The following is a 15,849-nucleotide window of genomic DNA, read 5'->3' on the forward strand; positions in this document are numbered from 1 at the left end:
TAATCAATCTGGCATTCTCATAACTGCCTATTTAATAAGGTTTCCACAGCAATATATTCTACCTGTTTGCCTATAGGTGTTTATAGGTATATATACCTATATAAACCTATATATAGGTTTATACACTGCGCCTGTACTTTGCCTTGAAGATTTAAATTCTTCCCATAACTGCTCTAATTCATTGCAACCTTGATATACCATGGAAAGGATCAATTATATAAAACTGCATTCCAAACTTGGTTTCAGAAAGAAGCAGAACATGATGCTGATAGCTGGATGCAGAACCTAATGCAAAAACTATTTACTGCTCTCTACTATAGCAGATGATGTTCACAGCTTAGGGGAAGAGAAAGGGTGGCCGCGGGGAAAGAGAGCAATACCTGATCAGTCAGACAGCAAACAAATGGCAAATGCTATTTTACACAGTATGGGGGAAGCAGCTGAGGTATTTAAGTCCATCACCATCAAAAAGACAACACTAGAAGCTCACCAAAGCAGAAGCAATACCTAAAGGTTCTAAGACTAAAGCTCTCTCCAGTGTACTCCAAATTACTAGGACATCAAGAGGAAGCATGAAGATTAATACCTAAATCAGTCTCTTACAGCTGAACTTAGAATCATAGAATCATTCAGGTTGGAAAAGACCCTTAAGACAATTAAGTCTATCCATAAACCTAGCATTGCCAAGTCTAACTCGGTACAATTCTTCTGTACATGCTTAGGCTCCTTGGTGCTCACATCTTAGCATTGGCAGAGTAGATTTTTTACAAGATTAAATGTAAATCCTTGGTTTTACACACAAAGGAAAATATTGCTTCATCTCTTCTGTGCTACTGGGCTCATAGATTATCAGCTCCTGAACTGTGCAATGGCAGATCATAAACTTACTCCTCAAAGATCAAACAAGTTGAAGTGCTTTTACTCTTGTCTACCTTTTATGTAGCACCTTAGTTCAAGGGGAAAGACGACATTTTCATTACGAAAATAATGCCCCTCTCTCCCCTGATTAAACATTTATGTTCAAATGATGTTTCCTGAAGACTTTTTCTCAAGGAAATCTTTAATAAACACATTGAGATGCACCAGTAGAACAGGAAACTAGGATACACAAATAAATATCCATAGGGTTGAATGACTTTTACACCAATGTTCTTTACCATAGCAATACTCAAGTGTGTTTAAAGACATATGAGTACTGTTTGTTAAGAGAATTCTTTTTTTTACTGACTGAAAAGCTATAGAGCACTGGAACTGTTTTACGACAATGTCATATTGCAGAATAATATTGGGTTTATTCAGCTTTTTTATTATTACTCAGCTTACTCCATGGATGATCCATTTGACATTGGATCCCACTTTTAAGGGTGAGCAGGGGGACTTCCAATCGCTCCTACATATTGTATTCACACAAGTAAGTATAGTCTTTTTCTCGGGGGAAAAAAAAGGCGCCTCCTTTTCTTCTACTTGTATTTTCTAACCAACTATTAAAGAGAAATCTTATACAACTCCTTCATACAGGAAAGACTACAGACTACAGTGGTTCACTGACTGAAGAACAAGACATGAAAGTTCAAACTGCAAAGCAGATGTTTACTGTGATCTTGCACCAACCACACATCCACCCCAATTTTTTTTCCACAAAATAATACCTACCTTACTTTAAAGAAGGAAGGCTTAAAGCTTATAGAGCAGTGCTGAAGATGAAACAAACTAACAAACTCAAAGTCTTCTTTTCTGACCGACAAAGCAGAAAACATTAAGGCTTGTCTGGGAGCATTTGTAAGTTCCTCTGGAAATTTTAATATTTCTATTATTGCTTAATTTTAATAACACATCCCAGGTGCCAAAGCATTTTCAAAGTACAGACATCAGCACCTCACAAAAAAAGAAAGACTGGAATACAAAATCAAAGTAGGAAGAAATATCCAGAAGCATATGTATTTTAAACTATCTGGGAATTAAGGAACAAGGCACAAAAATAGCATCACTAGTTTTCCTCCAAACACCTTTCAATGCCAATTCACAGTAAAAGACCCAGAGTGTTTAACCCCTCCTTCTCAACAGGTGATCCTGTTATCCCATCCAATGCCATACTCCAGTTTTCAAAAAACTAAGCCAAATTTGTAGCTGTCCCAAATGACAACAGCACAGGTATCCTATTTTCAACAAATTCAACAGAAAATTCTTACTGATTTCAACCAAGATGCTACCCTATTTGGTACTGTGATACCTTCTGCTTCCAGTGCTACTTCACTAATATGCAGTAGGGAAAAGTTCGTAGGTTTTAGGATCCACATGAAAGAAAAACTTAAAAAAATAAAATTAAATTTTAAAAAACCCCACCCCTCTCAATGTTTCCACTCTGACAAACATTGTTCCTTCTACTATGATATATAATTATTAGCCTCTTAGTGTTAATAAATCAGGTAATTCTGAAAACACAGCGACATCTCAGACCTGTTTGGGTAAATGGTACATGTTACTTCTGGTAATAAAACTGCCAGCTCTGAATACACATTTTTTGCACATCACTTACAGTCAGGATGCAGTATTTTTCAACGAGCGCAAAAGCTTTTCCACCAGAAAAAATGTCGAACACCCTGCAGTTAAACACATTTAACTTCTCTTCCAACAAGGAATATGAGAAATAAGCAAAGGAATGCCAGCAAAGAAAAACATTTTACAAGTTCTCTGGGGAAAAAAAGCCAGCATTTTAATAAAGACAGAGGAAGAAAATTTATGGTATTTTAAATCCTTTTTACTGCCTTTCTTTCCCCCCCCTATCAAACCGATATTAGCAGGTGTCATGAGAATGATCTTTAATTAAACAAAATAAACAGTTTCAATTTAGAATTACCATTTGATCCACTTAAGCATGTAAGTTATAAGCCTAAATTTAAAGCACACTGGCTTCAAAAGGATTATTCATTCTCAAGTATCTGCAACAAAAGGAGCATGGCCAGCAGGTCAAGACAGGTGATTCTCCCCCTCTGCTCTCCTGAGATCCCACCTGGAGTACTGCGTACAGTTCTCATGCCTTCAACCTAAGAAGGACAGGGAACTGCAGGAGCAAGTCCAGAGGGCCACGAAGTTGACAAGGGGACTAGAGCATCTCTCCTCTGAAGACAGGCTGGGAGAGTTGGGACTGTTCAGCCTGGAGAAGGTTGTGTGGAGACCCCAGAGCAGCCTTCCAGTATCTAAACGGGGCCTACAAGGAAGCCAGAGAGGGACTCTCTCTCCATCAGGAACTGCAGTGACAGGACAAGCAGGAATGGCTGCAAATGGCAAGAGAGTAGGTTTAAATTAGATTCTAGGAAGAAGTTCTTTGCTGTAAGGGTGGTGAGGCACTGGAACAGGCTGCCCAGGGAAGCTGTGGCAGCCCCATCCCCGGCAGTGCTCAAGACCAGGCTGGACGGGCCTCTGAGCTCTCTGCCCTAGTGGAAGGGTTCCTGCCTATAGCACAAGGGTTTGAACAGGGTGACGTTCAAGGCCCCTTCCAACCCACATCATTCTATGATTCTATCTGCACACTTAGGCAGCAAAGGTTTCAGCAACCTTGACTTAGAAAACTTTTTCAGATGAGCAACAAATGAACTGGGACCAGACTCATCAGCCATTCATTCTGCTACAGCTTAGCCAACACTACTGAGTGTTGTGATCTGATCCAGAAAAACATGTATACTTTTAAACACTTTGGTGGATTAGGGACTCCGTGCGGGACAGTTTGCTGGTTCAAGCCTTTCATGGGCACCTTTTGCTGACAGACAGATCCCTTGGACATATTGTCATCACCAGTTTTTGTTTTTCTTTTACTCCTCAGTGAGCTATCAATTATTAACTGGAATCCACATGGCAGTCCAGTAAGTTTTGTATCTGAATTTGAACACACAGATTCATTACATTAGGCTAAAAATTGTTCTATTTAAAGAATACTGTCACAAACCATGACTTCAGAATAATCTGAGGAGAAGACCTTCATTTCTGCTCCCTGTGTATGGTGCTTTACTAGCACAGTATGCCACAACAGGTATATTCTTAAATATCATGAAAATCCTTACTTTTAACCTTGCAAACCCTTAAATGTGTGTAACTACAATCCTGGGTATCTTAATTATGTAGGAATGCTCTATAATTCAGCATCAGCTTCTCAAAAAATTACAGCGCATTCAAATAACTGCATAAAATCCCAATTTTGTGAATTAGAACATTTAGAAGTTTCACATAAACAAACTGAATTTTCATTTTAATAGCTGAAAGCATAACCATACAAATTAAAAAAGACTTTATGTAATTATTTCAGACAACTATCACTAAGAAAATAATAAGCAACACTTGAAACAAGTCAGTTAAAGGCCACTTCTCAATACTTTTCTCCATAGCATCAGCTTGAACACCAGAGTTGTTCAGTTTCAATGAACAGGGCAATCATATTATTTTTAATTTTTGTGCTGACTTCTTTCTTTGCAGTTAAAGAGGAACTAAATACGCCTAGTTACAAAAAGGAGTCAGAAAAAAAATACCACCAACCCTGGTAAGATCAGAAAAAAATAAAAAGGAGTGATGGAAAAGGAGGAAAAGGACAAACGTCAAAACTAGCCAGATGTTTATTATAAGCTGGCAAAGAAAAAATATTCAAGACTGGTTTTTCAGATGACAGGGGACTCCATAACTCACCCACAAGCATGCTTCCTTTATTTAAACCTGAGGAAGACATCATAAAATTCTTAGAGGTTGTGTTTTTTAAAATAACTTCAATCACTTTACAAAAAAGAAACATGTATAGGAACATGGCTTAAGGCACTACTTACCTACTACCCTGATCTTTGACAAAAGCAGAAAATAGAATATAGTGCCAGCAGCTGAACCTTCTTTTTCTTTTGTTTGAAAAACAGATCTTTAATGGCAGAGGGCAAGTTATTTGGAAATTAAAGCCCTTTTCATATTAAAGTATTCTGAAAAGAAAGAATCAGTTCACACTAAATTAAGAAACTTAAGTGAATGCATCTGAAATCTGTCTAAGCAGAATGAGGAACTACTACAATACATAGTATTCTTGATTTTTGGTTTTTTAAAGAAAGACATAAATATAGGTGCTAGCTCATGGCTAAATCTGTGGACATGTGAAAGAAATAACTTAGGCAGACAAGAAACCTCAAAAACTTTAGGATTAGTGCACTCAAGAAAGATACAGGAAATAAGAAATACCATAAGAAAAGCCTGAGTTAGTGCATCATTTGTCAGTGGCTGTAATGACAGGAAAGCTTGGGAATACTAAAGCCCTACAGTATTCAAATCAAGATAATATGAAATTTAAGTTACAAGGTGTGTTTTCTCAAAAGGCAAACATGAATACACAAAAACATCAGCCATGTTTCAACACTTTATGCTTCAAGTCCAACGTTTTTGATACTATGAATATTCCTGAATTGAGGTATTGACTTGCAAGAGCTGCAAGTATAAAGCTACTGAATTATCCTTATGTGTTATCCATTTCATTCTTTCTCTCCCCTCTCCATAGAGCTGCACACACCCCAGCTGAAAGCATTTGATCAACTGCTTCACTTTTGACATGCAAATCCTGCAAGTTTATCTGGCTCCTGCACATTTTGCAAACAGTCCTAATAGGAGATGAAGTTAAAAGCACTACAAATTGTAATTTCAAAACACATTTCTGTAAGAGAGGAGACATTTCTTCAGTCCTGTCAAATCATGATGCACATAGAATCTTTAACAACACAGTTAATTTAAAGCCCACATCTTATATATCATTTGGCTTGGGAAAGTTTAGTATTAGAAGAAAAAAGTCAAAGTAAGTTACAGGAATGTTCCTCACAAATTTGGAAGCTTTATCAAATACATAAGGTATTTTGTAAAGGCTCAAGCTCGAAATTTTTCACTGCATTCAAAAACATTGTGGTATTTACAAATATGACCCAGAAAACGTAAAAATGCAGAAGAAAAAACTGGCAGATATACAGGAAGGAGGCAAGGTATTCTTGGCAATAGTTTTCTCTGACTTTTCAGAAGAGGCCTTGGACTAAGAAACAGCCTCCACTAACAGGTATAAGGGCTCAGTAAATTTGCTGTCACAAGTGAATTAACCTTCAGAATCCAGCAGAGTTGCATCCATTTACCAGACAGTGAATTTTACTCCCCAGAGTATCTGCTCTGTGACTACCACTCTACTTCCTGCCCAGCTGTTGTGTAAATAATCCATTCCTAACACAAAACCAACTAAATACTTCACTGAAAATGCCACTGAGACTAAATTTTTGTCAAGAGCAGTAAAACAATGTGTTTATTCCACAACTGCGGCCTCTCAAACTCAGGTCTAAACCCTGTCACGAGTAGCATGGGTACAAAGTGACCAGTTACCAATGCTTTAAGAGACTTTGAGAAAGGGAAGTATAGCAGGAAACTTGATACAACTTGTTTGTGGAACCATCCTGACTTTGCTCAGATGCCAGAAAAACTTCTCAGGTGAGAAGTAGCACCTGCCAGCAGCAGGTTGTTCCTCACCTTTAGTAAAGGGGAGTTGGTAATCATGGTGAAAGACAGAAGCAGGGAAGGCTGTTCTTTGCAACAGAAATACAAAGGACTCATTATCTGTCCCATGGAGACAATAATCCAAATAAAAAAAGAATAATATAATTCAAATACGCCCCAGGTTTGTTATTTCCATTTCAATAACAACTTTCTATAACCTTTTTCCTTCCTGCCTATGCAGAACACATTTATCACACAAATATTTTTGACTGCTGGATTTGTTGTGATGTTAGCTGTTATTATAGCCCCCCAAAAGTGGCAACTATTTGTCTTAATTTTTTGCCTGCAAAAATTGTTCTCATGAATATTGTCCTATTGTAGAAGAAGCTAAACTAACACACAACATGCTGGACTGCAGAACACCTGTCTCCATGTCAGGCAATTGTAGGAAAGCTGGCATTGTTTCTGTGTCACTAACTGATATCCACAGAAACAAAACAAGATCTGATTCACTTACACACCAGTCACCGATATGTCTTTCTTCATTTTGTTGATTAAATGTAAATGTGTTGGGTTGCATTCACACATTGCACTGTGGGACAGAGAGACCATGTCTCACTGTATGCTCACCTACTGGGAAACTGCTTCAGGAATAAAGACCTAACTACATAGCATGGCTTAGTAAAGAAAAATAAGTATTTTAAATAGTGCCTACCTTCCTAAGAAAGACAGTGAGAAGATACATTCTGGCAATACTTTACAACATTCAAAACACTGTTAATAAGGAGGAGTTTGTATTTGGTTACACAATATGAAATTACTAGCCCACAAAACAGTGGTGTTAAAAATTCAGTTTCATACCACTGGTAAAAAAAAAATCTGGTAAGTTTCACTGACCGTTACTTTAAACTGTCATCATTACATTTCTACCTTTATACTTCAGGTAATAATTTCTCTTATTTTGAGAGAAGATTTAAACTTGCATGAGGAGACTGTGGAGCTCCCTAAATGTCTAAATGTCTGTGAGATTCCAGTGTGTAAAGAAGATGGTAAAACTACTAAAATACTCTCTGCAGTTTTCCTTTGAAGTAGCAGAATCTTCCTAATGGTGGTTTTTACTAATAACAAGAAATTAGACAAGGCACAGACAATACAGAGATTGAGTCAGTCATGCCAGCCATTCTCAATTCTTGTGGTGATTTCCAAAGAGAGAAGACAAGAAAATTCCTTATGGAATATGTATCAGTACCAAAAGTGCCACCCCTGATTGCCAGTCTTTTCAATTCGTAAGTTCTCATTAAACTATTTCAACAGTAAGCAAAGAACACCGCTCCTAATCTGTGATGCAGAATCAGTGAAACACAGAACTTTGCACTGATAATGACTTTGAAAAAAACCCAGACGTTAGACCAGCAACATCATTCAGAACCATAAAAAAATCTGGCTACTTCATACCACTAAAGGACAGTCTATGCCAACAGAAAGAGGACCAGCAAAAACAAAAACAAAAAAAAAGGGAAAAAAAAAACAGGAAAAAAACCAACCGTTGGGTGATACAGTAATCAAAATCACTTGTATCTGACACAAATGTTATTATTTTACCCTGAATTTTGCAGGGTGTCACACTAATCTTGTCCAAATGAAGCTCTGAGCAGGTGATCATCCTGCCCACATCCACATAGGATGCTGACACATATCATTAGTCTGTTTTTGCCTAAGTCAGGATGGATGGTACTCAACATTTCAATGTGCATAAATTCAAACAGCTTAGGTAAAACATTCAAACACATCAGAATTTCACAGCCACAACCATCAGACCCTTACAGATACCTGCTGACTTGGTGTATCTTTTTTCAAAAGCATGATGACTGAAGAGGACCCAGATACAACCAGTGGGGAGAAGGTACAGCATCAAGCCTTACCTCCTGCAACCACTGGAGAGCAACATGGTCTGCACAGCTCTTCAGGGAGAACCTTAAGCTGTGGCAGCTCAGATAATCTTGAATAATACAAAAAGCAGCCCATAGCAGGGATATAAGTATGCACTAAGATTCAATACAAGTTGTCTACATCTAAATTACCGAAGGATCACTGTAGCTTCTGTATTTCCAGTTATGTCTCTCTCTAACGTTTCAGTGTGCAAGAAACTGATCAAAAACTTGCTGTTTAGAGCTTACTCCCTTCATAGCTCCCAGATACCCACAAAAAAGCAACTGTGCCTGTCAGTGGCAAATATTGTTAGTGCTTCAAGTTCTATGTGTTGCTGTTCTTTGAGGCAAGCTGGAGTGTTTGCTGCCATTACTCACTGCTGACAAATCTAACTGCATTTCTGACAAACATGAACAAAAACTGCTTTGCCTCTGCAAAAAACAGAAATCATTTATTTGCACTTATCTCACATTTTCTTTCAATATGAGGGGAAAAACCTTGGTTGTGATGCAGACACAGGAGACGATAATCTCTCAGCTATCAGTGAAGACCACACCTTCATGAAGATCCCACAAGATTTAACTAATTCTTTTAATACAACAGGTGATAAAATGTTGTTAACTTGGCTATGCAGATCACAAGAGATGTAGATGACTTTTGCCTGCTCTCAGTTCCTGTTGTGCTAAAAGGGCACTAGGGAGCAATTGCTGCCTCTTTTCCATCCCTGTGTTAGAATCTTGTCCATCCCAGCTAATTTTAAAAGAATGAAAAAACTGACACAGCCCGCCTGTGCCCTTTGCATGCTACTGAAACCAGCTCCAGAGTGCCATCTTATCCCACCTGGCAAATGGCCTTCACCAACGCTCAGTTTAGCAAACAGAGAAAGACTACGTTTCCAAGGCACAGTTCAGTCAAGACTGAGGTGAATAGAGGCAGAAGTCCTGACAAGAACAAAATATATCCAGTTTGCAATTAGTATTTTGTTATTAATCTATCTCCTAGTATTAGTGTTTTCCAATCTGAGATTTAGTGGTAGTTTCAGATGCTGCTGGAGAAGATGAATGAAGCCAGCTTCTTGCGTCAGCAGCTGAGAAACTGACATTTCCTTCCATTTTGGTCCTTTTCACTTTTTCACCTTAAAGGTAAGCAACTACAGTGTGCTTTGCATACCATAACTGACCAAATGCCCCAGTTGTTCATGTATTAGATATCTATCTGCATGCCACACCAAGTCTAGGCAATGCCTTCCCTGGGGTAAAAGATGATCTTGCACACATCTCTCTCCATATGTTCATCCCCGACACCCCATCCTGATTCTTAGACCTGCCCCTCTGAGCATATTCTCTTCTCACAAAGTTTTCTGCCATCCAGGTTATACTTTAACTTTGCAGGAGGCATGTGACACACATGAGAAAACAGATAAAGACGGACAGAGAGCCTCTGAACAAGGTTTCTGATCCTAGGTCTGTAGCTCTCTTCAGCTCTCTTCTTTCCAAGAACCCATGTAAGATCAAGAAGAAAAAGATTCCTCTTGCCTTACTAGGTGAGAGCTTGAAATACAAAGAACAGTCACCCTCAGCCTTCTGGGCTGAAAATAAGCTAATGTTTAACATGTACCTGGCAAGACCATGAAGTGTAGCTGCTGTAAAGTGGCCTCATTTGATCAGATGCAAACTGCTAACCCACAATAACATGATTAAATTCAGTAACATATCTTTCCCTTATCTGAGAAACTGATTCTCTTCCAGCTTAAGATGAGCAGACAAGCTCACGCAGCAGTGACCTCAGGGATAGATGCTTGTTGTCAGCACATCTTCCATGGAACATGCTGGTTTTGTATTTGAGGCAGGATTCACAAAATACCTGCACACTTTTTTATCCTTGAGTTCTGGAGTTTAAAACATTTCCTAATGTTTCCTTTAAAATGTTTTCTTGAAGTTCACCTCATTTCCCTGATTGTCAAGTGTGAACATGGACAGAAAAGCAGAAAATCTTTCCTTCTTCCTTGATGTAACTGATCTATTTAACATTGGAAAAACAACTGTGGAAGGCAAAGTACTTAAAAAATAAAATCAAGACCAAAGCATACTTAGATGCATTTCTAAAATTAACATGTATGTACACTAAGGGATCTCAAGCAGTCCCATAGTGAGCATACAAGATATACAAATATTTTCCATACTACTGTCAAACTTGATCAGCTATGAAGTTGAAACAGGAGTTCCATGAAACACCTTCATTTAACTTGACTAGAAGCAATATTGAACAAAACTAATTCCAGTGACATTTTTCTTCCTAAAGTATTTACTAAGGTGTCACCCTAGAAAATGTTTTAGGTGGTTTACAACAAGATCTGATTTAACGTCTTGGGCAGAAAATGGGGAAGGAGGGAAGTGTGCCCTGAATTTTAAAGACTTACACTGGTACATCTTCACGTGTCATTTTTTAAATCACAGGGTATACATCAGGTTTATGTTACAAATCTTTTACTCAACACAGAGCACAGTTTCTTTCCTCTAAAGGAGAGGACTTCTTGTGATAATTGTGGCAGTGGAAGCAGCGCAGCCACTGCAGAGTACTGTTCGATTACAGAGCAGGGAGCAGATACCAGAGCTGTGCTGCAGTATACACAAAAAAGCAGCTCTCCATATTTTAAATTTGGGTTTAGTCACTGAAAATCAGCACAATATGATTTTTTAGTTGACGTAAGTATCCCACATAATTTCCACCGTGAAGACATCTAAAAATACTTGTTGAAATATCACTGATTGCCACCCCTCAGAAGAGAATCTGTTCCACCACAAAGCACACTCACAAATGTTAAACCCCACATGCAAACACACACTCCAATGCTTGAAGCATTATCCCAGGTTATTCTCCTTCACTCAGAGTATCAATTGTTGCCAAGGTGAGCCAACTGCATTGACCATGTCTCTGCTACTTCATTTCAACAAGACCTGCCAATTTCCATTAGCAAAATTCTGATTTTATCGAGTTTTTGGATAACCTCCATTTCAGCGCATGACTTGTAGGAACAACAATCACAGGCTGCGCTAAGGACTTTTTGAGGTAGTTACTCAATATGGAGGGGAGCTCTGAAGCAAGGAAGGGGCAAACAAGGGTACCAACACGCTAAAATAACCCTACTTGGAGCAAACTCTGTATGCCTGCACAAGGTAATCATTGCTTGCAATATCCCAACATCTCCTCACATTAAACCAAAGCAGCTCCTTGGATAGTTTTCAAGTTGATTCCTTGCACCAGAATATGCTGTGGCATGCAGCGCAGTGTGGCAGCACTGCCATCCAGTTCCTGACACCCTAGATGAACTGAGCATCTGGGGAAACACAACAGCCTTGAGGTACTCCCCAAAGCAATGCCGCATTGGTTTGGACTGAGAAACATTACTGGCACCCAGTAAGCCTTCCATGCCACAGTGCCTTGAGAATACAGCCCTCACATCCTCTCTAACAAATCCACCCACCTCTCAAGCCTCACATCCTAGTGCCCACAGCTTCCTTCCTTCCACTGCTGAGGACCTAAGAGCCCGAGCCCGATCAGCTCCCTCCAGGTGCATGCAGAGGATGCAGAGCTCTCGAGAAAAAGCTAAAAGGAAGCCTGTGACATTTGAGGGGGAAAAGCCTGGCAAAAAACAGTCTGGTACAAACCACTTGTAGGTCACCACAGGGCAATGTTTGCCTTCCCAGTTTTCCCAGCACCTCCAGAGCTGACTTTTTCCAGTTGAAATCTGCTGCTACAACTAGACTTGAAATTAAAGCTGCACAGTACCTGTTTATTATGACAGAGAATGGGGGGTATGGACTGTGGATATCATAAAGCCAGCAGGGGAGGCTCCCCTGAAGGGTAAAGCCAGCAGGAGGCACAAGGATAAACTAGCATTACTTACCTACTCACTTCTTTTCTCAGATCTTGTTTGGTTTGTGGTTGTAGGGTACTTTTCTAGTTTGGATGGCTTGCTTCATCCCTTTTCATTCTGTAGTTTGTTTTACAAGTGATCACCACTAAAAAGCTGCAGCACCAAATTAACTTAGCAGGTCTGTGCTGTTATACAGGAAACTACTAATCTGTCCTACTGGTGTTCATAGGGTTGAATAAAGACTGGCCCCCCTCACAGGAACAAAACACTCATTTAAACAATCAGATTACAGGAACATAAAATTACAGAAAATACACATGCATTTAAATGTTTCTTATTCTTATAGTCTATATGGGTATTCTTAGCCTATATACACAAGCATTTGGGATGGATAAATGGATATTTTATATCCTATATATAAGCATGCTTGTATATGTGACATAAATACAATTTATATTACTAAATATTTCACATCCAGTATCTAAATCATAGAAAGCTATCGGCTACACTGTTAGCTTAAAATAACAGTATTTACATTCACAGAAGTCTTCTGATAGCATTATGTACATAAAATGTTCTGCAGAGTAACTGAATGGAAATATTTTCTAGAAACAGAAGAGGGGGATGTTAACATAACTGGCTTTGAACCAGAATTTAACTGTATTTGTAATTGCCTTTTACTCAATGCCACACTAAACTCCTACATTAGCTAAAGATGCACCTTCATTTCATTACTGCACTGGCCATTTTTCTGTCTAGCTTGAAAGCTTTATTTCATCTATTCTTCATATTCAAGAACTACTAAATTCAATGCTGATTAACTTTTGACCATTTAATATTTTTCCAAGTCTAAATCAGGAGAGTTCCGGTGACTGGAATCCTGCTAAATTACTAGCTAAACTTAAGCGCCATACAACGCAACATATTTCAGAAAGCAGTAATTTACTTCAGGCACAGTAGAGCTTTTCCTATTTACACAACTGAAATACAATAAAGAAAAGCATCAGTGATAAGACTATTAACATATAAATCTATTTGGCTTCCTAATGAAGATGAAAGTGGTTAAACAGAAATAGGAATAAACAAGAACTGTTAACAAATCAGTATTCTAACTGACATTAAACCCATCAGAGCAAAACCACCACCATTGTTTACTCTGAATAAAGACAAGTCTGCATGTTACAGCTCATGACACAACCTTTATGCAGAATGAAATGAGAAAATCTTTCCCATTTCTGACACAGCCAGATTAGACCTCTTCTAAAGTTCCCTCATCTGTAAAAGCATCTGATATATTTTGACAACTGTCATCCATCCTATTTCTGTGATTCATCTGCTACACTGATTCCTGACATAAAGAAGTATGACCACAGATTTTAGTAATGATGTATTTACTAAGAGTAAAGACTAAAATGCTTGCTTTTCACGGCTGAAATACCTGTGCTCATTTCGTCAACTATTTTCATGATGTCATATGTTTGTGATGAACTTCCCATTAGGGACAGGATTTACCAGTCAGAAGAAGGGCAGCAGTTCTGCAACAGACTTCCACCTCCAATGCAAGGGAAAAAGACTTCTTCCACACAGCAAACAGAACCTCCTCCTTTTTGATACTTGGTGAATTGTGGTTCCTAGCAGGACAGCCAGCCATCCAACACAGCAGCAACCAAACCCAAATGTCCTACCTCAGGACTCCACATGCTAGCACGGAACTAACCTGGAAATCAAAGCCATAAAGACGACGGGCATACCTGAGAGTAAATGGTGCCCCAGCCTTTTTGTCTTTGACTGACAGGATGAAGACAGAGCAAGTGACAACACTCACCCATGACATAAGCCCTCTGAGGAAGGCGCGAAGTTACCTTTCTATTAAAATAAACAGACTGTTTATTCCTGAAAGTGACCAGAAGCCGTCTCGCTTCCTACATCACCGACCCGTCCGGGGGTTTCAGGGAGCCGAGGCCATCCCTGCAGCGATGCCGGACTCGGGGGGCACTGCTCGCCGCCGAGGCGCGATCGCGGTCGGTTCACCGGCGCCCACCGCCAGGGACGGGACAGCTCCGGCAGCGGCCCGGGGCAGAGCCATACGCGGGGAACTTTCGCGAAGTCACTTCAGAGCTACCTTCCCACCCCCCGGCTCACGCCCCCCGCCGGCTGTAGAAGCTCGGCCCGGGGTAGCAGGGGCGGCAGCACCGCGGAGAAAGTTAAGTTGGCGCGGGGGCGGCGGGGCCCGGCCGGTGTGCCCCTCGGCCCGGTGTGCCCCCGGCCCGGCGCGGTGCCGCCCCCCGCAGCCCCCGCTGCTGCCGCCGCGGCGGAGCAAGATGGAAGGCGCGTGGCCGCCCGCCCGTCCCACCGCGGGGCGGCCGCCGCCGTGCCCGGCACGGCCGGGGAAGGGGCACCCGGCGCCGAAGACCCCGGCCCGCCCGCCCGCCTCCCTTTCCTTCCCTCGCGGCGCGCGGCCGGCGCCCCCGGCGCTCCACGCTCACCTCGCTCCGGCTCGGCTTGCAGGCAGATGGGGATGTTCTTCTTCCAGCCCGGCATGGCTCCGCGCTCCCCGCTCAGCGTTGCTGCGGCGGCGACGGGGGGCGGCTCATGGCAGGGCGAGGCGGCGGCGACCCGCGCTGAGGGGGAAGTCGGCGGCTCCGGCGGGCAGCGGCGGAGGGGCGGCGGCCGCGCGGTGGGAGGGAGAGACGGGGCGGGGGAGGGGAGGCGGCGGAGCTCCGCCAGCCGGGGGACGGGAGGGAGGCGGGCGGGGAGGGAAGGCGCGGGCTCGCCCCGGTGCAGCCGGGGACCGGAGGGGGTGGGCGGGGGGATTGTGGGAGGCAGAGGAGGCGCGGAGCGGTGCCCGGCCCCGGCCCTGGCGCTGCCGGCAGGTGGCCCGAGCCGGCGGCCGCACAATGGAGAGCGCGGGGCGGCCCCGCTCGGGCGCGGCGGGGCAGGTGGGGCGGGCGGGGCGCGCCGCCTCACGCCCGCCAGGTGCGGGCCGGGGCTGGGGCTGCCTCACGGCGCGGGGGCTGCAGGCGCGGCTCTGCCTGTGCCCGTGGTTGCGGCACTCGTGTTCGCGGCCGCGGGGTGTGAAACTCCGCACTTGTGCAAGGCTCTGAGTTTCGGCCCCCGCGTGGCGGCCGGCGCGACCATCCCGCCGGCCCCTCGCCTGGCTGCACGGACAGGCTCGTCTCTTTCCCTCCGCAGTTCCTGGCTGGCCAGTTTCCCTGCACCCACGTGTGCGAAAGCTGGGCTACAAGGAGTTAAGACAGAGCCGAGCTCCCATGGACCGCACGGACAGCCCCCGATCAAATAAAACAGAATTTGCGCCATAAAGAGTCCAGGACCCGGTTGTGACAGGTCGAATTTCTGTCAGTATTACTGGCAATGCCTTACGACCTTTTGACTAAAAAGCCTTAAATTTCACCACTAAAATTATTTCTGGCACAGCCGTGTCCTAACAGGAGACTAATGCTGTGGTGATTAAATATTCCTTTTATTTTTTACAGGGAAAAAAAACACTATAAAAATTTGAAGTGGCAGGTTGGAATGTAATTTGAAAATAATGATAG

The 15,849-nt window shown here is 42.1% G+C and overlaps 1 protein-coding gene across 1 annotated transcript in view; it reads right to left on the reverse strand.

The window, feature by feature from the left end:
• GRIP1 (glutamate receptor interacting protein 1) overlaps positions 1-15,201 on the reverse strand; it is a 314,298-nt gene extending 299,097 nt beyond the window's left edge. The window contains exon 1 of the mRNA XM_085044549.1: positions 14,779-15,201. Within this exon, the coding sequence (XP_084900675.1) occupies positions 14,779-14,833 (55 nt within the window). The 5' untranslated portion in view covers positions 14,834-15,201. The remainder of the gene's footprint in view (positions 1-14,778) is intronic.
• Between the last annotated feature and the right edge of the window lie 648 nt (positions 15,202-15,849).

This window comes from Lichenostomus cassidix, chromosome 1Aa (assembly GCF_008360975.1).
Source record: "Lichenostomus cassidix isolate B80296 chromosome 1Aa, HeHo_3.0, whole genome shotgun sequence".
In the NCBI taxonomy this organism is placed as follows: Eukaryota; Metazoa; Chordata; class Aves; order Passeriformes; family Meliphagidae; genus Lichenostomus; species Lichenostomus cassidix.